Source organism: Anolis carolinensis, chromosome 4 (assembly GCF_035594765.1).
Source record: "Anolis carolinensis isolate JA03-04 chromosome 4, rAnoCar3.1.pri, whole genome shotgun sequence".
In the NCBI taxonomy this organism is placed as follows: domain Eukaryota; kingdom Metazoa; phylum Chordata; class Lepidosauria; order Squamata; family Dactyloidae; genus Anolis; species Anolis carolinensis.
In genome coordinates, this window is record NC_085844.1 from 57376138 (window position 1) to 57401322 (window position 25185).

Genomic DNA, 25185 nt, shown 5'->3' on the forward strand with positions numbered 1-25185 from the left:
TTGGGAACAGCGCAAAGGTAGTGAGTTTGCCAGCCTTGGCTTAAGTGATGTGGCTTCCCAAATGGTGTCATTTAAGCATCGTGCTGTCTGCCTCCCTGGCATGCTGTGCCTGTGGTGGTGAGCACATTACATTTGAGAGCAAACTCATTTTGTAATATGCACTTTCAGTATTGAGTTGCACATTACATTTGATGGTGCATTATACTTGAATAAATATAATACTTAACAATTCAACTCAACTTTCCTTTAAAATACTAGAAAATAATATGCTGAGGCCATAGCAAGTGTCTGTAACACTGACAAGGGGAATTTGACAATGGTTGCTTCACCAAAAATATGTTTGTCATAGAGAAACTTCATACAACATGAAAAATAGGACCGACTCTTTAAAGTAATGGAACATTCATTGAATTTAATGAAATGACATTATAAACATACAATAGCCACAACAGCAGACAACTTCAGTTCAAACAATAAAATGTGAGGTAGACTGACTAGTGAAGCTAAATTCACCAAGTTTTGGTTAAGAGAGTTTCTATTAAGGACTGCTTTGAACCTGATGAGCTTCCTACATAGACTGGATCAGTGTGTGATGGACTTAAGGAATGGCTGGATACATTATTTTTGCTTCGTACACATGCTTTGGGAAATTGTAGCTAATTTTTTATGTTGCTTAAATCCAATGTTACGCTGATGCTGGTCTCATGTACCAGCATATCATAATTTAATTTCTGTGCTTCAACCCCCCCCCCCTTAGTAGCACCTGAAAACTGATTCCACAGGTGCTTCAGGTGCATGAGACTGCAGTGCTCCTGTTAGCAAATATGGTCTCCCATTGGATCCTGGCCATTGTCATCCCATAATTCACATAAAAAGTTTGTGTAGGAAACTGGTCAAGTGGAAATCAGTCCTAAGAATGCAACATTTAACCCCTTTTTAGAGATCACAAAAAGCACTGCATAAATTACAGAAATATCTGAGTGATTTATTTATAATTACAGATTACATTCAGTACAACCTGTGACCTGTTACTTACTCATGTTGAACAAGTCTGCAGGTAAATAATGCTGGCCTATTGAATACATTCATGTCGTTCTCTTCTGGCGAGGCCTGTAGCCAAAATAACAATATGGTAGCATTTTTTGGCTTGCTGGTTGTTTTCTCTCCCATATGCCACCTCAAGAAGCATATATTAATGTATCCCGTTCAACTTTTTGATTAGTGTGTGAGTACATTTCCTAAAACGCTTCAACCAAAATGCTTCTTTCTTATCTTTGTGACATTGTTTTGAATAATCAGTTATTCTTATCCAGTACAGGAGAAGGCATTCAGGATCTTTCCACACAATCACACAAAACATTCCCTATTAATTGTAGTGAAACATGTAGGCATGCATCAATGAGAACACAACAAAACTCACTGTCCTGCATAAGTTGCTCAACAGGGAGTGCGCAAGGAGAAATTCTAAATAAAAACTGCATGAACTGGATAGTACTTGAGTGCAAATACTTTATGCAACTATTTTTAACTAAATGTATTTCTTTGAAAATGGCGACAAAAGTGATATTTTGTGCCAGGAGAAGGAAATACAGTACCTAGAATATGGTACTTTTTTCTAGGTACTGGTGCAGAAATATAAACACAAACTGCCTCACAAATGTGGCCCCAAACTGGATTGTGTGAAAAGGCCCTTGGTCTCCAAGTCCTCAGTTTACAGAAATTTCTGTACCACTTAATCTAGGGTCTAATTGTGTAATTCTCAGCACCTGGAATTTTAAGAACTTAGTGCAAACATCAAATATACAAAGAAGGTTTTGAAAGCTTTACACCTGCAAATTTACAATAAAATGGCAGCTCTTTGCAAACCCACCAACTATATTCTGATTATGTAGGCATTAAATCCAGCCGACACAATGAGGACAACGATATCCCTAGAATATCAGTCGTGTTTGTAGGCTGTCCTAGTGAATCCACCAGTCTTACAGCCCCTAAACTGTAGCATCTACCCAACAGTTCACTAAATTATAAGGCAGATTTTATATGGGCACAAAAAGAAATCCCAAATCTATACTAAAGTAAACAATTGTTCATTTGAAATATGCTACATTTAAGTAAGACTATAATAAAACCAATTGGTTTGAAAAACACTACTTCCCTTTTTAACTTCAATCAATATATTACGTTTTTTGTTATTTGTAAACAGCTCTTTCACAAGGTAAAAAAAGTTGCATGATTTTAACACTTTGTTCTAAATGCAGCTTTGGCAGGTGCTTCTTAACTGAATCACAGTTAAGTATAATAAATGTAATGCAACAAATGAATATTACTTTCACCATCTTCTGAAACAGGCTGCTTGTCTTAAAATTTTGTGCAACATAAAGAAGTGTAAGAATGTTAATGGAGGAAGAACTATCAATATAATAAAGGATAACCAAGACAAACTGGGGAAGATCTCATTAATGAGTGAGAAAAAGAAAATGAATTTACCACATCATTGTTAACTACAGTATGAAGACTTGATTGTACTAGACTTATTTAAGCTCAGAATATTTCACAGCACAAAGTGCTGGTGCAAAGAAGTTCATTCTAAAACAATTCAGTGCCTGTTTAACGCTATTTTGACACACCTCTCCATTTCAGGCAAGAGGACTGTTGGATCCAGTCAGACATACATGCGGTAACTGTATCTGAAAGAGTTTCAGGAGACTTGGGTTTTCCTTATTCTGCAAAGCACACAAGCAAGCAGTATAAAGAGGCATTGCTGATGAAGGAGGTTCTTGTGCCTTTCCCATAACCCACAATCTAAAACTATCATAGCCCAGAGCTGCTAGATCACATAGAAATGTTCTAAAAGGTGGCTGATTTCCCCTTTCTTCACATTGCATTTTTTATTCTATCGTATCAGAAGCAAATTGAGAATGCAGTTATAATGTATAGAAAAACCACCAAGTGAAAAACTTAGCATTATATTAAATTTCCTTTGACCAGAAGCTGGCCACTTCGAGTGCCTCTGGTGTTGCTTTAAGAAGGTCCTCCATTGTGCATGTCGCAGAGCTCACACTGCATTGTAAGTCGTCTCTGGTTTGCTCTTCTCCACACTCACATGACTCCATTTTGGGACTCCACTTTGTAGCCCCATTTCTCAAGGTTAGCTCTGCATCCCATAGTGCCAGAGCGCAATCTGTTCAGTTCCATCCAAGTTGCCCACTCTTCTGTGTGCCCGGGCGGGGGATGGGGGGGAGTTTCTCATCCAGTCTCAGCCACTGATTGAGGTTCCAGGGTTTAGCCTGCCACTTTTGGACTCATGGTTGCTGAGGTGTTCCTGCCAGTATCTGCAAATCTTAGGTAGCTATTTCTTGATTTAAGGTGTTGGCTTGCTGGCTGATATCTGAATAGAAGTTGGGTCAGAGAAGTCAATGCCTTGACATTGCATGTGAAGGGATGGGAAATGGTGAGGAAAATATAAGAGCATGAGTCCATTGAGATTCTTCTGTTTGGATCAAACCTTACACCTTTAAAACAGAAGTGTCAAATTTGTGGCCCTCCAGATGTTTCAAACTCCCAGAGGCTCTAGCCAGCTTGTCCAATGGCCAGGAATTCTAGGAGTTGACGTCCAAAACACCTGGGGGGGGGGGGGACACACATGTTTGGCACAACTGAGGAAGAAGGAGCCACCTTATCATGGGCTGTGCGGTTTGAAGCATCATCATCCCCAGATACGTTAGGGCAGCTGGAACATGGCCAAAGTGGCCAGTAGCCTAAGACAAAAGCTGCACCCAGGAACCTTCCTCTCTCCTTGGCAGTGGAAATTTTCACTTGACAGCATGCTTGCTGAATCTCAACAGCCCGTGGTTTGGTTTGGTTTGGTTTTGTCTTTAATTACATAATGAAACATCTATCCATCTTTGGTGGGACAGCAAATGCTCTCAGTAAGAGAATAGGGTTACTTGCCCAAAGGACCTGAGACTTAAGCAAGGTACTAATTGCAGAAGAAGATGACGTTGATGATTAAAAAACATGAATATCACTTGTGTAACAACAAAATTGGAACAAACCACATGGCTGCTTAGTTACTCAAAACATGGAGATTGAAAATCATTCAATGGTGTTTACACTGCAGAGACCATATGCCTAAGAAATATATTTAGTCTGGCTGATCAGCTGTTTTTCAAGGTTTCTCCCTGCAACTTGGGTTTTTACATTTCAATTTGATATATACTGCCGCAGAGAAAGAATCTGATAACATTTAGGGGATCAGTCCTATTCATGTATAGAGATCTCTAGATTCAGATCAACAATGGTGGTTACCCAAAAGGACGAAACAAAAGCTATTAGACAAACCTGCGTGTGCATACAATGCCTGCTGTACATTCATTGATTTGTTCAGGCTTATGTAGTAAACGTTGAAACTTTTGTGAAAATTTTGCCAAAACAATTTCAATACATATAAAATTACAAACCTTAAGCTAACACTGCACAGAAAGTGAACAAAGATTACTCTTTTCAACACAAATATCTATGTTACTTTGTCATTTCAAACCCCTGAGTTTTACCGTACCAAATGTACAGATACAAAGAGAAACTGGATAATTCCTCAGTATATTATCTTCAAATTCTTCCACATTCTTAGTGTGGACCATAAAACACATTCAAGGTGATAGAGAACAAAAGTCAGTTCAATTTCCCCTATTTAGCACAGTATGAAGAGCTCAGGAGAAAGCATCTCCCCAAATGTTATTCTCCTAATTTGGGTCACGTTGGTATACCATGACGTTCTGTAATGCTGACTCATGAGGAATTAGCTTGAATGAATACTCGTTCCATCATAAAACAGAGAAACATATAACGACTGGTCCAAAAATCTGGGAAATCCTTAGTGAACATAATTATTTGTTGCACTTTGCTCCACAGTGATTGTACTTAAAATGAAATAAGGGGAGAAAACCACAGTCAGACTTTTCAGGTTCTCTTCTCTTCATCATTTTTCTCAAGCTTATATATGGCGTCCAGTGAGAAAATAGAGCGGCTTATCGTCACTACTGTTGGCAGTTTGAAATTCATCTCTCAGACGAAACTGCCATTCATCTTCCAGCTCTAAACGAACTATAGTTTGACGCAAGGAGCTCCTGTCTTGGCAAATGACACACAGGGTTGCACCTTAGATCCAAAAACAAAATACAGTTTATAACATGGTTCAATTGGCATTTTTATTTTCTAAAATGTCTTCTGCTATTTGAAAATATTAGTCAGACACAAGTAAAGATTGCTCCTGGATAAAAATTCTTTTCTAGGTTAATTTTATAGTGTATGTAATATGTTTGTTTGTTAGAGGCAAAATTGAAGTATTTTGGCCACATCATGAGAAGACAGGAAAGCTTGGAAAAGATCATGATGCTGGGGAAAATGGAAGGAAAAAGGAAGAGAGATCGACCAAGGGCAAGATGAATGGACGGTATCCTTGAAGTGACTGGCTTGACCTTGAAGAAACTGGGGGCGACGGCCAACAGGGAACTGTGGCATGGACTGGTCCATGAGGTCACGAAGAGTCGGAAACGACTATGTGACTGAGCAGCAGCAATATGTTTGCACCAGAAAATTATGAGAGTGGATTTCAAATACCACTCTTAAGGAAATAGTTTTCATATGCTTGTTTCCTATGGTAATTAAGCACATTAAGGAACACACAAGCCAAGGGTAATCTGTTGGGAGCTGCATGCTGGTGGTGGGTGTAGTAGTTCTCGCAATTTCTGTTGCTTTCGTTCTCTCTTGGTTTCCACATTGTTTTCCCCCAGCAAACAAAGATATTCAGTAGACTACCAGCAAAGAGATGGATCCATTGTGATGAGATTCCTCAAACAATAATCTAGCAGGTAGGCTATATTAGTGACTATTTCCAATTTTGTCAGGAGTAGTGAAGGTAGGCAGTTAAAATCTTCTGGCTGCGGACAACCTCTATGTACCTTCTTTATGCGACAGGTTCTGGCATGCATTGCCTAGTTTACTCTACTAGGAAACTATCAAGGAACGACTAAATAACAACTCAGTGCAGAAATTGTATTACCTTTTAGGAATTTGAACTTCTTAAGAAAATCCGCTCCTACAAAGGAGTCACAAAGATATAGAAGAAGTCCACTGAAAAACACCCCTTCATAGTTGACATTAACAGAGTGTGGCCGTGAACTGACATAGCAAAGAGCTACCTAGATTGGAAAAAAAGGAAAAGGTTATACACATTTGAATATTGTCTCTTAAATGTTTTTAAAACTTAGCATATCTGCCATCATAACATCAATGGTGAACTTTAGCTGGAGAAAAAGTGGCCTCAGACCTGGCAGTTAAAGGTAAAAGTATTCCTCTCACATTAAGTCTAGTCATGTCCGACTATGGGTGTTGGCGCTCATCTCAATTTCTAAGCTGCAGACAACTCCAAGGTCATGTGACCGGCATGACTGCATGGAGCACCATTACCTTCCCAACAGAGCGGTACCTATTGATCTACTCACATTTGCATGTTTTTGAACTGCTAGGCTGGCAGAAGCTGAGGCTAACAGCGGAAGCTCACTCCCTCACCAGATTCGAACTGCTGACCTTTCGGTCGGCAAGTTCAGCAGCTCAGCGGTTTAATCCGCTGCGCCACTGGGGGTTGCCATCCTTATTTAGATAACTCCAGAATAAATTGAATTACTGCCCCCAAAATATAATCAGTAACTTTAAATCAGAAATCAGAAGAAGTTTTGATGAAATCACATTTAAAAAGAGGATTAGAAAGAGGAATCCAAAGTAAGTGTATATGTATTAAAAGACGGAAATGAAAAAATAATAAAGGGGAGCTAATTTATGGATGACATTATCCACAGTTTGATGGAACCCCACTTGTAGCAATTACAAACAGCATTAGAGCTACAGCTTCATAAACTGGTTCTGAGGCTCATTTTAAGGAAAGGATTCAGCCATTTATAAGATTCCTAGAGACATACTTGCAGTCCAATGTTTAGATAGCAGTCAACAGCCAAGACAGGGTTCTTGAAGTTATGAATGGCCTTTGGGAAAAGCTTGTATGTCGCGTGTTGAAGGAACTTCTCTAAAAGAAACTGAGCTGGAGCTGCTAGGAGTGTGTGCTCACTGTCCGGAGCACAGACATACTGAAGAGGCATTATTGGAGTCAAACTCTCTGATACCTATAAAAAAACCAAGAGGTTAATATATGACATCTGTATGTTGATCAGAAAAATACTTGCAGATGCAACTCTTAATGATTTTATCATTTTAAAATTTCGGGCACAATAGTAAGGATACTGTGCGGTTAATGGAACCACACTGACCTAAAGAAGTATTACTACAGAGTAAAGGTCCTCAAGCCTTAATACATTTTCCATTGATTCAAGAAATACAACTAATGTTAGAGCCTTGGACCTCTATTCTCATACTTTATCTACACATTTCACTTTCTCAGAGATCAGTGGGGATAACAACACATAAAATCATCAGCAGTAGCACTAGCAGCTAAATATGTTTGGAGAACAACTGCAAGCCCTGACCAGAGTGCTGAGTGCCTCTTACTAGGCACTTGGTGCTCAGCGCTCGCCTGGCCAGGGTTTGCAGGTGAGCACCGAGTACCAAATCTCTAGTAAGAGGTGCTCCATGCTCTGCTCAGCACTTGGTACTCAGATGAAAGCCCTGACAGTCACAGAGGCTTTGGACCTGCAAGCCACACACACACACTCTTAAAGAGAGTCTCTTTCCAAGTTACTGTCTGTTGAAAAGTACAGAGGGGGCTTGCCACCTTTTAAAAAAGATAATGGAGCCTGAAGAACAGCCAAGGGCTGCAAAAACACCATCAATAAGCCACAGACTGCATTTTGCCTATCTGGATTCAGATACGGGTTTACTCCACCCACCCTAACAACTCGAATGCTGGAGAGAGCCTGAGGATCAGTGAAATGGTGAGACCCTCCAACCCTAAAACTGAGGGCAAGGGGAGCATGGGGTGCCCACCCATTGACACCAAAGGGACAAAAATCAGGCGACCAAATGGTTAACATTCCCACTTTCCTTTTGTTTCACAGCTTCTTCCGTTTGGGGAAGAGGTCTACTGTATCGTGCCAAACGAATGAACGGCATGAAACAAAAACACAGATGAAACTGATGAAACAAATTTTGGGCACATCTCTACCGTTTAGTCTTTTTCTTTTTTGGTTCAACCATGGCACTCACCATAATCTTTGGTTTAATATCAAAGTCCTTTTGACCTCCAACCTGGATGTGTTTCTTCATGAGGCTGAAGTTGTTAAAGCAACAAATAAGGAGACCACTGCTATTTGTTCTCAGGTTAAAATCTACATCTTCACAGAAATACCTAAACAGTTGGATATAAGATCACATGGATTCAATTAAAACAATGATTTCTGTTTTCTATTACATCTTTTGATTACTTACAAAAGGTTGTACTGAAAACTAAATGTGTACAATCCTGGAAATAAAACAAGTTGCTGGGCTGACACTGTCTAAAGCCTTCAGTGGTCCATACAAGTGTTCTCTGCGGGTCTCCTGATTTTGTTCAGAGTCCGATTGATTATTCAGATTGAGCCCTAATTTGGTTTAGATTCACTCTGACCCAAATCAGAACCAAGTTAAAATTACCATACTATTTCCAGTTGACTTTGGTGAAAAACAAAAATAGCCATTAATCATTTTCTTTTTATTGCATGCAGGGCATAGCATCTGGAGACTTTGCAGCCCTCTCAGAGGAGATGACAGTTTCCAACCATATATAAATAGGTGTGGAAAGGTGTTCACTGTACCCAACTTTAAGCCATGCCTTAAAAAAGAAAATATTAACATTTTTACACATAAAACCTGGAAGATATGGTAGCTCTTTCTGAAGAGACTAATCTAACTGAACTGCAGATAAATAGGTTCAGGGGAGTACAAACTATTAAAGACTGCTTAAACGTTTAAATGTTATTTATATGTGCTCTAATTTTTTCTGTTGGTTAGCATTTGTGATGTATGTATATTGCTCATACATGAAAATTATGTATGTGAATGTATTTAACACAATTAGTACAGACAAATAGACATGCAAAAACAAAAGACAGACTACACTTAACAAACAACACAGGCTGAGATTAAACTTTGCCTGAAACACTTGGATGACAATGTGTACCCTCCAACTCAGTGGTGTCCAATCTTTGGTCATCCAGGTGTTTGGGACTCTAATGAAGCCCTGGTCAATTTGTCCAATGGTCAGGAATTCTGGGAGCTGAAGTCCAAAACACTTGGAAGACCAAACGTTGGACACTACTGCTCCAACTAATGAACTCCATTCCTCCAAAAGGAACCAAAATATTGGAAATCCTATTCACAATAGTCAACATTTGCATTTTAGGCAGTCATTTTTCATCTCCTTTAAAATTTAAAACAAGTCATATAAAACCATCTGGTAAAACCATAAACTACATGTGCAAAGTGTTGGAAACCACCCTGGGTCCCTTCGGGGAGATAGAGTGGTCTACAAATAAAGTTATTTATTATTATTACATGCTATTGCACTAAATGCTATTATTTATTACTTGAACTCTAAGGAAAAAAACTCTCATTTATTACAGTAAACTTGCACCAAATGTCTCCCTCCCTCCCTCCCTCCCTCCCTCCCTCTCTTTTCACAGGTCAAACCATCTCAGAAATAATTCTACTGACTTTTACATGCTATTACTTTATCTGTACCCCTCATTCTTATTTTTAAAATATTAGAAGTTGCATTTATAACTAAAAGCCACATTAGCAAAGATTTTAATTAGCCTACCTGTTCAGATCATATTGCACATTTTGGGTCAGGTCTATGTTGAGCAGTATAAAGTCGTGTATGTGGCATCTGGAGAAGGGAGTTTTGGGTGGGTTAGAATTTAACTTGCTGTTCCATTTCTGAATGCCCAGGATTGCATAGTGGACAATTTTTGGTGTGGCTTCAATGTGTTGTAGAACACTCTTCAGAGACACATTTTTACAAGTTGATCCTTGCTCCATGGTCTGACTATAAAAGGTAAAAGATTGTTATTGTACTCAAAGCTATAGAAGATGAGTGAGAGGTCTTATAGTACAGAAGTGAATTGTAAAAAAATATACAGTGTTCCCTCACTTATCGCAGGGGTTATGTTCCAGGACCATCCGCAATAAGTGAAAATCCGCAAAGTAGAGACGCTATATTTATTTTAATATTTATACATTATTTTAGTAGTTATACACTATTTTAATAGTTATACACTATTTTAGTAGTTATACACACTATCAACCAGTCGTGTGTTGATAAATCACCTCCTTCTCCTCCCGTTGCCACTTGGGCTCCTTTTCTCTCCCTTTGGCTTCTCCTTCCTCCCTTCCTTAGGCTGTAAATTATAATTTTTTATGATTTATAATAGTCTTTTAGAGTTTATTGAAAAACCGCGAAACAGCGAATCCATGAAAAGTGAACCGTGAAGTAGTGAGGAAACACTGTATAGAAATATGCAATGTGTAGTGGGATTGCTAGAAAGTGAGCAGATTTAAAAAGATTGTGGCTCTGGCTTTTAACTTTTGTTTTTTCACGTTATGATTATGAAGTGAATGAATTGTTGGGACTTGGATTAGGGAGACCTAATCTGAGTGTTTCTATCTTTTGTTTGGGGATTTTTCTTCCTCTCTTTCTCATATTTCCTGATGGGTTTTAATTGTTGGCTGCTCTAAACTTTTCATGATCACCAGAAAGGACAGCTATATATTTGTTCATAAATAAACAAGGGAATCAGGTACATTGACCTGAATTAATTGAATGAGGACTGGGATACAAATGGAATAAATTAATGTAATTTGGTCAGAAATATTTGGTAACTGTTGTTGGAAAAAAGATACGTGACTAGATAGATGTCTTATGTGGGAAAACTAATTTTACACAAAGTAACAAAAGAGGAGACCTCTGTGTCAGAATACTAACCGGTATTTAGCTTGGCTTTCTGGACAGGGGAATAAATAGAGCAGTCTTACCCACAGGGTTGTTGTGTATTTACTGGGCTGTATGGCCATGTTTCAGAAGCATTCTCTCCTGACATGGTCCAGCATTTCTACAGTGGTCCAGCATTTCTACAGATATATAAACCCCCCTTGCCTAGTTTCCAACAGACCTCACAACCTCTGAGGATGCCTGCCATAGATGTGGATGAAACGTCAGGAGAGAATGCTTCTGGAACATCGCCATACAGCCCGGAAAACACACAAGAACCCTGTAATTCCGGTCATGAAAGCCTTTGACAACACAGTCTTACCCACACATACTAAATAGTCAACAGACCCTGAATACCTTGACTGGTCTTGGACACCATGACTATTCCATAAGACACAGGAATCATCCATGACAACAATAAATGGCCACACACATTGACGCTTGACTCCTAACTCCTCCAGCCGGTTTCTCTCCAGTTCCAAGTTATGGTAAGAAAGTTCCTTAATAAGAAATCTGGCAGCACCTGCGAATAAACAGTGTAGAGATTTATTTTTGGAAAGGCAGGCTGGTGTTTCTAAATCTCAGCAAACATTTTTGAGCTTGCTGAGTCTATTGACTGTGATATCTCAAGTGAACCTAATGAACTCAATCCTTTACTTACTGTAGTACAGCTGGCACTGCCTAAGGGTGCAGCGAATGCCCTTAAGGGGGTCCGAGAAATTCATGTTTCCTCACTTGCTTCCTATTTGCTTTGGGGATCCTTTTGCCATAGACATTCCTCTTATGCCTTCCATTATTGTGTTTTAATCCCACTTCAATTGCCATTGTTCATGGCTATGGAATTCTGGGAAGTGTAGTCTCGTAAGATCCTAAAGCTCTGGCAGAGATTTCTGAATACCTTATGAAACTACAAATCCCATGATTCCCAAAGACAAAATCTTGGCATTTAAGCTGGCATCAAGGTGCTCTAGTTGTATAGTGAGAAAGAGACCCCCAATTTTGTGGTGTATAGTATTACGCCAGGGTTAAGTTACAGCTGCCAGAGATAGACAGACAATTGCATGGATATGCATGCATACATGTGTACACAAAACATCTTTTTTATTATTTAAGAATACAAGTAAAGATGGACTGAAGCTAGAACTAGTCAGAGGATAGAAAAGTGTTGAATGAATGCCAGTTGCAAAATCAATCACTGTGCTCAATCCAACTTGAGAAATCTCACAAAATTTAAAGTCCTTTCAGAACAGTACAGATTGTTCTTTGTTATTTTTATCATTGTAATTGTGCATTCACCTGACACAATAATAATAATAATAATAATAATAATAATAATAATAATAATAATAATAATCCGCTCTATCTCCCCAAGGGGACTCAGAGTGGATTACAGATACATATATGGCAAACATTCAGTGTCATTATACAATTGACAAAGACAGACAGTATATAAACAGAGGCAAGGCTTTCCTCTCTTTTTTCAACTTCGGCATCAGGAGGCTGTGCTCGACTCGGCCATGGGGAGGTGCTGTTGCTTCATTTTCCACACTGAGGAGCCGGTTGTCCATGGTTGAATTGCCGGCATGTTTTTCAGAGGCGCCTTTTACCTCGCCTCCAAAGCGGAACCTATTTATCTACTCACGTTATTGTTTTCAAACTGTTAGGTAGGCAGAAGCTGGGCTGACAGCAGGACCTTACCCTGATCTGCAGCTTGAACTACCAACCTTCTGGTCAGCAAAGATCTTCTATAGTTGGCAGTTTAAGCTGCTGTGCTAGCCACAGTAATCATATACATGGCACTTGGGAATAATTTCAAATCCCAGTATTATTAGGTAAGTTCTAGGTGTAAGGCATTCACACATTGAGCTTTTAAAAAAATCTTTGAAATATCAACTTGAATGAAAAATTATGGAATATTCCTCTATTTAACAATATTTTACAGCAACGACTCCTGTGTCAAGCCTTAAAACGGTTTATGGCCAAATAAATGTCAGCTTCAGTTCATTGAAACTACAGTAGAGTCTCACTTATCCAACATAAACGGGCCGGCAGAACGTTGGATAAACTAATATGTTGGATAATAAGGAGAGATTAAGAAAAAGCCTATTAAACATCAAAATAGGTTATGATTTTACAAATTAAGCACCAAAACATCATGTTATACAACAAATTTGACAGAAAAAGTAGTTCATTACACATTAATGCTATGTAGTAATTACTGTATTTACGAATTTAGCACCAAAATATCACGATGTATTGAAAACATTGACTATAAAAATGCATTGGATAATCCAGAACATTGGATAAGCGAGTGTTGGATAAGTGAGACTCTACTGTATTCTTTTTCTTCTCCTGGTTTTTGAAATAAAAGAAATATGTCAGCATTTTGGTATTTCATCTTGCTTTACTCACCAACTCCAGCATTGTTGAACATTCCTGGCAAAACTAGCATGATATGGTTGGGCCAGTATTTGCGGTAAAGTGGCATTTCATATTCCTTGACCACAAGAAGATGGAGATGGTTGATGCCTTCCATAGCATGGTAAAGATTCAAGAGGCCATGCTCATGGCGCCCACTTGAAGGAGTGAAAATAGGACTCTTTACTGCATTCAGATTCTGTTGGAAGGACAAGTTAAATTAATCTTTTTATGTGCATGTGCGTGTGTTTAATTTTTTTATTACTGGCTCATGGTAACAGTGCAGTAAATGGCAAAAGTATTGTAAAATACACAACCCTGTACACAATTCACTGTAGTTTACAGTAAATAGAAGCTCTAGGCTATCCAATGGATTACTCCATTATTTTGGAGATTGAACCTATTGGATATTACTGTATAATTCCAAATGATAGACCTTGTTGAGTTTAAAGCCGTGTTCTTCCATAACCATCACATTTACATTTTACTTTTATTATCTAACAATGCACTGGCTTTTTTCCCCTTCCACATCATGTCATCAACTCATACTCAACATTTAGACACCAAGATCCTTTTCACATGTGTAACTCATCTCATATTTGTACATTTGATTTAATTTTTCCTGTCAAAAATGTGCCAATTTATTTAGTATATGTGCTAAAAAAAATCAGAGAATAAAAAATTGAAAATCACGGAGGAAATAAAACAAAAATCTGATTCAGGATCACTAGGTTCAAAAATTGTAGCCAGAAAGGGATTAGCCAGTTTCTTTGTACTTCAGTCAGTGAAGGGCAGAAAATGTGGCTGTGCTTAATTACACAATTAATTACATATTAAGCTCCATAATTAGCAGTAACACCACGCATCATCCCTGATTAATTGAAAGAGATGCTTTAATGGGAAGGATGTATACTTTAATCTGGAGAGTGCCTTCTCTCTGATAGATGGATGACTGTAAAGGGTTTGTTTTTGACTCTTTTGTCATCTGCTAAATTCAGCAGCCTCCTTTTGTTTAAGTCTTTCATAGTTTGTTTCTTCCTTGGACAATACTCACATCTCACAACTGCATCCCTGGAGCTGTTTGGGTCCTGTGATTTGGACTACAAGACACAATAAGCCTACTCAATATTTTGATTAGTGTGGCACGGGGACAGGGATCAATGAGCAAATCAATTGACCTAGAGGGCAATCATTTCTCTTGCTTCCTTATTTTAAGGAAAAATTCTAAACCACAGGTTTAACCTGTGACACCTGTTTTTGTTCTTGTCTTGTAAACCAGAAACGACTCCTGCAGCTCCTCAACTCTTGAGCTGAGTTGTGGGGATTTGCTGGCCGTGATGTTTATAGTAGGTTGTTTTCTAGATAAGTTACATCTATAATTAAAACTGCAGCAGTCCATGCTATTTGTAGTTCTGCTCAAAGCGGTTGGATATGATCCCAGAGGAATTAATAGGCCAAAGACTCCTGGTTTTTTGGGTGCTTTAGTGACATGCTGAAGAAATGTGTTGTGTTTCAGGTTACGGATTCTGAATGGTATGTGGGCAGAAAGTAGGAGATAAGATCATGCTCCAGTTAGTGTTCCAGGTGTTGTTCCATTCTTGGGTGCAATGGTGAAGTCAGAGAATCTCTGGTGATGAGACTCATACGGCTAGTGGGGAAAGGCAAACTGATAAGTAAAGTTGAAATTCAGCAGCTATCTCAGTTGGTGGCATATGTATTCTATGTTATGTACAAACATACACCAAAAGTATCTTTGCCTCTGATGTAACTATCCTTTAGCCCTGTAGGGGTCATGTGTACTTCAGTTGTACATCAAGGCAACAAGGATAGACAAGTCTGCCAAAGACAGAGTTCTTCACTTTTCTCTCCTGACTGTCACATCTCCTTTTCTTATCTATGTCTATGAAACCTAGTTGTGTCTTGTAAGAAACATTTATGCGTCTCCTATCCAGAATGGAGAATGACCAAGACTAGGTAAAAATTTTCCCACTTCTCCAAGTCTAGGAGAGGTGTAATGTACAGTTAGAGTAAAAGTATTTTTGTACTCATATCTATTTTTGTTCTGAATTACAGCACAATAGCCCTCTCCTGAAGAGAGCTGCAGAGGAGTAATGAAAGGGATTGCAACCAATAAACTACAAGCAGGGAATAAAATAATACAACCTATTATATTAATAGTGACTTTGCTAGCATTAAGAATAATTAAACAACAATCAGATCTTGGGAATACACAGTACTTTTTTTACATCTTCTGGGATCCTATATCAGATGCAGCTTCTGAACTATCTTCAAAGACAGTCTCATATCAAGTGCATTAGGCCAGGCTAGATGTAACTAGTACATGGATAATTGTGACAAGGCAAAATTATGCCAAGTCTAGGATAAACTGTACACCTGAGTCTTTAGGGAATGGATACAATCCCATTAAACCTTAGTCAAACCGCGCTATTCATATCAATTTGTGGAATTAAGCCATTCAGTAGCATTACATTTCTGATAAGAGACAGAGCCTATGATAGCTCAAGGCTTTCTTGTGGCCATGAGGTGATGAGTGTCTGCCCTATAATTGCATTCTAATTAGAAGAAGCCAAAGCAAAGGATGAACAAAACTCAAAACCTGAAATTGAACTCTACAGAAACCTGTTGGAAGTATTATTTATTTGCTTACCTTTTCAGGTGTAGCATGTAATGACAAATTATGGAAAACAGGGGCTTGTTTGATGCATCTAAAATAGATTTCACTCACCTTATCTGAGACAAGAGGAAGACGCATACTTTCCAAATGTTTGCCCTGTTTGCTGAAGACAAAATAGCTCTCTTTGGATTTGGGGATTATAAAGTGAAGCTGAATCTCTTCTCCTAACATTGAAGATGAGAATGTAAATGCGTGTAGGGTGGAGTCAGACATCTGCATGCAAGACAGAGAAAGAAATTGTGACCTACTAAGGAGTTCTGCATGCCAACATAAAGCATAGCTGAATTTGTAGGAACAGATCATCAATACATTTCAATAAGATAATTATCATATAGAAAGTATTGTATCAATTGAAGAATACAGCTGAACTGGTACATTTGTTATTTCCAAAATTTTCAGTTGTTGTTGTTTTTTGCTGTCTGCCTCTGAGTAATTTCTGACCTATGTGAACTCTGAGGCAAACCTAACACAGGCTTTTCTTAGTACGATTTGTTCAGAAGAAACTCGCCGTTGAGAGAGAAAGTGTGACCTGCCCAAAAAAAATCACCCATTGGGTTTCATGCCAAAGAGAAGATTCAAGTCCTGAACTCTGGAATTGTAGTCCAATGTTCAAACCATTAACACCACTCTGATTCACCAAGTTTACACTACATAGCATTTATTTTTCTTGCTTACTACACCAGGGCTCACAAAGCTCCTATAACTGTTGCTTTTCATGTTATTATGGAGATAAATGGATACATGATATGTTAGCAGCCTACTAAAAGGACAAGTTTTTTTTCCTGAATTCAGACCAGTAGAAATGTTGTGCTGGATCAAATTAAAGGTCCATATAGCTTTATATGCAAGACTGGACTGCAAAAGCCTCTGATTCTTGTAATGAATAAAGGTAAAGGTAAAGATTTTCCCCTGACGTTAAGTTTAGTCGTGTCCGACTCTGGGGGTTGGTCTCATTTCCATTTCTAAGCCGAAAAGCCAGTGTTGTCCATAGGCACCTCCAAGGTCATGTGGCTGACTGCATGGAGGCCGTTATCTTCCCACCAGAGCGGTACCTATCGATCTACTCACATTTGCATGTTTTCGAACTGCTAGGTTGGAAGAAGCTGGGGCTTAGAATGGGAGCTCACCCCGCTCCCGAAATTTGAACTGTTGACCTTTTGGTCTGCAAGTTCAGCAGCTCGGTGGTTTAATCTGCTTCACCACTGGTGGCTCCAATGAATAGCAGCTAATAACTGTCTTATCCCTCATTATCATATTACTCCCTTTTTGTAGCCATACAAGTTGTTGGCTAACTGGAAAGTGAATCCCAAAATTTAAATATGCAGTGTAATGTACTTTTTAAAAAAAATCTGTTCTGAATCTCCAATAGCTTGGCTTCATTGGTTGACCATAATATTAAAGGAGAGAAACAATGTTGTTCTCTCTTCTTTAATAAATATCCTGCAAACTGAACATCTCATGCAAGTGATTACGTGCTTACACTTAACAGAATAATGTGTGGTAAGAGGCCAAAACATTTATAGGATCCACAATATTGCACATATATCCCATATTTTCAGAACAGCTCTGCAGTACAACTTATATATTGGTTTTATATTACTAAATGGCTACACTATCTCCAAAAGAGTCCCGAGAGATGGGGTCTGATGATGGCATGAAATTATTTCTGTTAGCAAGGTCCCCATTTCCTCTGATAAAATGACAAATCCTACAATCTCCAGGACAAAATGCGAACACTAAAACCTATTAGGTAAAAACGTGGCCTGTATTCATACCGAAGCTGAAGTATTTATATCCATATATTGATGGCACTGTTCACAGTGATGGAATGTATTGTAAGCTGCATACTTTGTCAACATCATGGATACAGTATTCCGCTTTCTTGGTTCCTCAGCTTTCATTTCTTTGCTTGTTTCTGCGAAGACAATGAAGGAAAGCCATCAACATACGTGTGAGGATCTGCTAATCATTTCAAAACAATAAACATTTGGAAATACCCAATGGGAGCCACAAGAAAAACAAGCGACACATTTTAAGACACTCAAAGATAATATATTTACTAGTTGAAAAGCCTAATAAGTTTCAACCTAGGTATACTCTTAAGGAAGGTAAGTAACTATCAGAAGGCAGGTTGACTGCATTAACCCCCATGGGACCTTAGAAAGCTATTCTCCCATCATAGTCCTTTGCAAAAAAACAAAACAAAAACCAAAACAAAAATAATTCCTCCCAAATGGTGTTAACTGTATGAACGCCATGCTCGGATTAGCTGTGGTCCATGGCTTAATGTATCAGGCTGAATAATGTCACCACAAACCATTTCCTATGACACAACTAAGGAGGAATGAGAGGTCTCTGGTTTTGGGATGCTCCTGACCTTGCAACCACCAATTCAATCAGCCTGTGAATTCAATCATCTTGGAAGTGTCTCTCCAACAGACACAGTAGCCACAGGTGTCCCATAGGTCTGAATGCTTCCTGTAGAACATTTTGTGGTGTTTGCTTGTGCTCCTTGAATGTGCTTCTAACCAGAATGTTCCCAATGTCATTTGTTGTTTGAATGAAATTCACAGACCACATGAACAAAAAGGAACTATTCTGCGCCACTTATCATTAACAGAGTTTTTTTTCAAGTTGTGCTACAAAGTGTTATGAATTTCTGTTTGTCCTTTACATCACAGAATAATAGAGTTGGAAGAGACGACATGGGCCATCTAGTCCAACCCCCTGCCATGCAGGAAAGTACAATCAAGCACATAATCTTATACAGCCCTCTGAAGGAGCTCTTATGAGCAAAGGGTGCCAAGCTTTTCAACAAACGAATTGTCCATTTTTGAGTATTGAAAGAAGTCAAAATATTTATTGCATTGCAACTTTTGAGCATCTTGACTTTTGTCTATTCACTCTCCAATTAATTATTTAAACAAATACAACAAATGAGTAATTCTATTGCTTTCTTAGGTGTTCTGCAAGGCCAGAAAGCAGCAACAGCAAAATCAGTTTTCACTTACCTTGCTTTATTTTTTGCAGCTGTTCTGTATATACTGGACTCATAAGGATATATTTAGGATCATGCACACTGAGGTCAAAAGTCATTTTACTGATTATTTCAACATCAGGCCATTGATCATTGTTCGACTGGACAACATCTTTATCTTCTAAATGACCTCAAAAATAAAATATATAGATTAAGTGCCAGTATAAATGCTCACAATAAAGGAAAAATACATCTATATTTTACAGGTGTCATTGCTAGAAGACATAGTTATGTCAATCCTAGATTAGACAGGTTTAAGAACAGATTACAAAAATTAATAGATAATGGTCTACCATTCAGAATGAACCATAAGATCCAAGAAAATAATTTCAGAATTCGGTGATAGTGTGCTATTAGTAAATGTTGAATTAACAGCAGAATAGATATCACCCTCATAATCTTGATGTGAGCTTATAAAGGCATCTGACTGATTAACACTGGAGAATGGACTATCAAAGTTATTTGTAAATCATGAATGTCAACTGCAGCCTGGTATCCTGTTAAAGATGTCTTGCACGTAGAAATATGGATATCTGTTTTTGGGCACTGGGGGGATTGGTATTCTATTCCTTCTTCCTACAGCACCTCAAGTGCTCTAAACTACCAAAAAAGGAAATTACTGGAATTACCATATTTCATTGCATAATAGTCGCCATCACATAATAGTCGCATCCTGCCTGCTTGATACATTCTCAGTAGCAAGCAAGCAGAATCCCAGAAGTGTCTGACTACAAACCCACAGCCAGATGTGAAATGATGACATCAGTACTCAGATCTACTGGTTTCCCGGGGGGGGGGGGGTTCTGTTGTTACTATTTCACATCTGGCTATGAGAATATAGCCAGACACTTCTGAGATCCTGCCTTTTGCTATGAAGCACAAAAGAGCTCTGCAGAGCACTTTCAGAGGTTTTTCAGTTAGTTGGGAGGTGGCATATAGCTCACTTTCATGTTAGTCTGCATGTGGAGCTATTACGCTATACTGAACCACACAGACTTGCAGCCACACTTTCGATACAAAAGACTAAAACATTGATGGTAATATTGATTTCTATGTTCTCACATTATGTTCTCAATTACGCTGTCCTATAAATAAATAAAATATGCATAGGACTTTTGTGATTATTTTATTGTGGTTATTCACTTCAATAGTTTTAGTACAGCCTTACATAGAGGCTACATGTTTTGTATTTCTCAAGCTATTTTTGAATAATGTCAACAATCCAAAAGATGGGCATTTGACTTGGTGTTTGTGGAAGTTCATCAAGTGTATCTGAAAAGCACCTTTATTTTGTAGTGAGCTATTCAATGATGATCCAGAAGAATGTCAATCAAGGAGAACTTGATGTAATATCCCTGTGTATTGGACATCTGTAGAGTATGCATGAATTTAAAATCCATGCATATGGACATATTTATATTAAATAATTAAACTGCCACCCCCTCTTCCAAGAGTTCTTCTGACCCTCAGAAATTTCTATGAACTCCTGATACTTACTGATATTAATTTCTTCCTCATCATATACATCCACCTCCAGCAATCTTATTAGCATGCGAAAGAGAATTCGTAGGAACTGTAAATAAGAGCCGGTTTTCCCAACCTAAATCAAACCCCAAGAGAAATAACATTTCAGAACATATAAATTGCAGCCTTCTACAAATGATAGAATGGTACAGTTCCCATTAGGGTTATCTAATCCAAACTCAGATTCAATTGAGGAATTGAGAGCGAAATAATCATATGACCATAGTATGTCTATTTAAAATCTTCAGTATAGTGCAATCTGCCACATCCAAGGCAGCCTATTCTACTCTTGAACACTGTGAAGACATTCTTCCTAAAGTTTATTCAAAAACTCCTTTCTAGCAATATAAATCCACTAATTTAGGTGCTATGATCATTTCTCAATCTTCTTCCCTCTAAGCTAAATATAACTACTTTCCAACTGTTCCTCTAAACCAGTGGTTCTCAACCTGTGGGTCCCCAGATGTTTTGGCTTACAACTCCCAGAAATCCCAGCCAGTTTACCAGAAGGCCAAAATATCTGGGGACCCGCAGAAACTCTGTTGCTCAGAATTGGATATATTACTTCATGGGAAGTCTGACCAAAGCAGAACTAAGTGGAACGATTACTTCCCTTGACGCAGACACTGCACTCCTATAGTTGTGTATTGGTTATTTCTTGCCTAGAACTATATACCTCACTGGAATTCATTGTTAGTATTGGCCTAGTTACAGACTATAACTGTAAGTTTGAATTCCAGTTCCATCTTATGAGATGTTTGATGTCAACTAAAAACCTGATGAGCATGCCTTCTTATTCCTCCTTCATTGTCATTTATAAAAATGGGAGACTATCCCAGTCTCGAGACTGCAGCACCTCACTTGTTACTTTTCTCTGAGAGGATGAGAAGCATTCTTTGCATGTGTCGTTCTGTGATTCATCCCACTGCCTGCTCCAGATCCCATCATTTGCCCAATTAAGCAATCCCGGGCAATATCTCATTTATTTATTGTAGGAATAATATTATGTCATTCTCTGTTTGGAGAGTCTTATTTTATTGGAGTAAGGATTTAGATCAGGTGATCTTAATACATTTCTCTTCTAACTTTTAGTACAAAAAACAAAAGACACCCATTAAAATAGTATTAATTCACCAATTTCTCTTCCCCTCATTTCCTCTTATCCAACATTTTAATTCACTAGCACAATGCATATTTATTCAGACAAACACAAAATATTTATACAATTTTCAACAATGCAAACAATTTACAGTTTCCTCTCCCCACAACTGTTAATATATATTGTGAAAGGTTGCTGTGAGTAACCCCAGTAGCGCAGTGGGTTAAACCCTTGTGCCGGCACGACTGCTGACTTGAAGGTTGGGTTGCTGACCTGAAGGTTGCTGGTTCAAATCCAACTCGGGGAGAGTGCGGATAAGCTCCCTCTGTCAGCTCCAGCTCCATGAAGGGACATGAGAGAAGTTTCCCACAAGGATGGTAAAAACATCAAAACATTTGAGTGTCCCCTGGGCAACGTCCTTGCAGACGGCCAATTCTCTCACACCAGAAGCGACTTGCAGTTTCTCAAGATGCTCCTGACATGAAAAGAAGTACTGTCCCTTAACTTTTATGAAAAAATAAATAAAAGGATCCATTCCCTTTTCTGTGGCAACAAACAAGAGTTTAATCAGTGATGGGGTGATCCTAAAAGACACATTAGCACTCTCTACTCTGGCACACTTCTGGCCTTTTTGAACGCGAGGAAAATATTGCTGACTTCATGAAGTGGGTGCTCCCCCCTCTGTGGAATGATCCTTGACTTATCCATGAGTAATATCAAAATATATATTTTTGACCCCCAAACCTGCCTTCGACATCAATGGGATTGACTTATGCATGAGTATGAGGGCTATCCACAAAGTTAATGACGTTTTGGAATTAAAAATTAACAACGTATAGGAATAAATATTTATTATATACATTTGAAAGCCACACTGCAATAGTACTTTTAAATATAGTCCCCATTCAAAATTAGGCACGTTTCATAACTATTATTGATTTTTGAAAGTTATTACCCTCAGCGCTTTCCCGCCACCGCCCTGAAGAGTGTGGAACCCGCGCTATTGCAATGCGGAAGCTCAGCCATCTAAAGAATGAATACAAAAAGAAGGGAGGAGCAAGCCAGAACCCCGCTCTCTCTCTTCTTTTGGAAGATCGCAAGAGAGAATCCCTTCTCGGGAGGCAAGAGAGCTGGCAGGAAGGGAAGGGAAAGGAACGCCAGAAACTTTTGATTCTCTCTTGCGATCTTGCAAAAGAAGAGAGAGAGCGGGGTTCTGGCTTGCTCCTCTCTTCTTTTTGCATTCATTCTTTAGCTGGCTGAGCTTCCGCATTGCAATAGCGCAGGTTCCACACTCTTCAGGGCGGCGGCGGGAAAGCGCTGAGGGTAATAACTTTCAAAAATCAATAATAGTTATGAAACATGCCTAATTTTGAATGGGGACTATATTTAAAAGTACTATTGCAGTGTGGCTTTCAAATGTATATAATAAATATTTATTCCTATACGTTGTTAATTTTTAATTCCAAAACGTCATTAACTTTGTGGATAGCCCTCATATATATGGTATTTTCCCATGAAAAGCTATAATTTAGAGACTGGTGTCTATGCACTGACTACGGGTTTCTTTTATAATTGAGAATTTAGCAGCCATAATCAGTTCAAAGCAAGCAACAGATGAGTTACCAGGAACTTTTAACATCAAGATAAAAGCAATCGGAAGGTAATATTTCTTGAATTAGTTAAAGAGCAGAGCAAGGGGACAGTTTTATGGTTTTGAATGGACAATAGGCACAGTAGCTAAAACTGAGGCAAAACCTGCAAATGGAAGACGGTTCTTCTGAAAATTGTTTCTCCAGAGATAAAATGTAGGTTCAAAATTGTTATCCGTATTTTTAAACCGTATGCTTGCTTTTGAAAGGTTCTGCTTATATGTTGATAAATATTCACACAATATTGCAAACAAGATGAAGACATCACAAGTCTCCTACATACACTTACTGGAAAATAAATCCTACAGTATTATATCTAATTTCCTACATGCAGGGTAACTGGCATATGATACATGATGCGAATATTGTAAAAGGCTACTTTCAGTTATATGGTAACTCAGCACCAACATATAAAATTCACTGTACATCCCATTTTATTGATATCACATATTCCTTGATAATTCTGTGTGAATGTTTTGACATTGACACTAATGTCTGTCTTAATTACCAAGGCCTTTTCCACCTACACATGGATTTCAGATAAACCCAACAGACAGCTCACTGAGATCAAAAGAAAGGATTAGACTGGAAACATATTTAGAACCAATTATGCTACAACAGCAAATAATAAGATATAATCTGTCATTATTTGAGAACAGGTCTACTTACCATGTGCTAGACAACCAGGTGTCAACATCTGGAACACATGCAGGTACCCCACACCTGCTCTGTAGCATTGATCACAGGGTTTTCTTATACATTGGCTTCCAGTGGACAACAGAGCCAGAGTACAGTATGAAACCCACCCTCCAACCTGTGAGACATTTAGCCATGTCTGACAATTTTTTCCTCTCCAGGTATTTTCTTGGTTCTCTATTGAGACTCAATGGGCTAGAAGTCCTTCATTTCAATAGGGTTTACAATTATATGCAGTTTTGCATATCTATGCAAAGTCCAGGGATATAGTCTCCATAGATTTGGGGGTCATACTATAATGGCATGGAAAATCACACAATAGTGCACTATTTAATCTACCTGCAATTTTGATCTTTTTTCTAGTGATTAAAGAAATATGCAAGAAGGTGGATATAAATGTATAGAAAAAAAGACTTCAGTTCTTCTAGTAAAATGTGGCTAACTACATTTTAAAATGATATTTTATATCCCAAACCCAAGCCTGTATTATTTAATGTTGTTATCTAGCAAAGCCAAGTTGCGGTTTTCTTTTACCTGTGGAGGTCCAGTCAGAAGGAGCCGCCGTGGGTGAAAGCTCCGGCTGCCGGTGGTTTCATTGTGATTGCTGTAGTCTGCATGGTGTTGCCGGGCTGCAGTCCACTGCCTGTAGTACAGGGACTGCTCTTCAGTGCTCATATCCTTGTGCAGCAAAGGCCTCAAAGAGCTAACCCAAGACACGTCGGCATGAGGCAAGAGGGAAGAAGAGAAAGGCGGGTGCCCACTTTTCTGTGAGCCCAGGAGGCAGTAGGCAGCTTTAGACAAGATCACTATCCGGGGTAAGGCCACACGCAAGGCGTTGCGTTCCTTCGCAGACTGACTAGGCCACCGGAAAGTCTGACTGACTGAAGAGGATGCCGCTGACAATTTAGACGTGGTACTGCTGGCTATCTGGTTGCCTAGAGAGTCACATTCTTGTTTCAAGGTCTCCCCAGTAGCAAAGCCTTCATCGATTGAGCTATTGGCCACGTTTTGGAAGTTTAGAGATGATGGGGGCTTCTGAGATTTGTCTGTGGCACTGGAGGAGCTCACACCATTTTCCGCTATAGAACCTGA

At 38.7% G+C, this 25185-nt stretch overlaps 1 protein-coding gene across 5 annotated transcripts in view; it reads right to left on the minus strand.

Annotated features, from left to right (window-relative positions):
* Window positions 1-392: 392 nt before the first annotated feature.
* The window catches only part of greb1l (GREB1 like retinoic acid receptor coactivator), a 200191-nt gene continuing 175398 nt past the window's right edge, over window positions 393-25185 (minus strand). For all 5 annotated transcript variants that reach the window (XM_008108646.3, XM_008108645.3, XM_008108643.3 and 2 more), the window contains 12 exons: window positions 24628-25181; window positions 20623-20725; window positions 19100-19255; window positions 17864-18003; window positions 16140-16301; window positions 13388-13592; window positions 11333-11498; window positions 9806-10033; window positions 8215-8356; window positions 6978-7178; window positions 6062-6200; window positions 393-5157 (listed from right to left, as the gene is read on the minus strand). In XM_008108646.3, coding sequence (XP_008106853.1) covers window positions 4994-5157; window positions 6062-6200; window positions 6978-7178; window positions 8215-8356; window positions 9806-10033; window positions 11333-11498; window positions 13388-13592; window positions 16140-16301; window positions 17864-18003; window positions 19100-19255; window positions 20623-20725; window positions 24628-25181 — 2360 coding nt within the window. In that variant the 3' untranslated portion in view covers window positions 393-4993. The remainder of the gene's footprint in view (window positions 5158-6061; window positions 6201-6977; window positions 7179-8214; window positions 8357-9805; window positions 10034-11332; window positions 11499-13387; window positions 13593-16139; window positions 16302-17863; window positions 18004-19099; window positions 19256-20622; window positions 20726-24627; window positions 25182-25185) is intronic.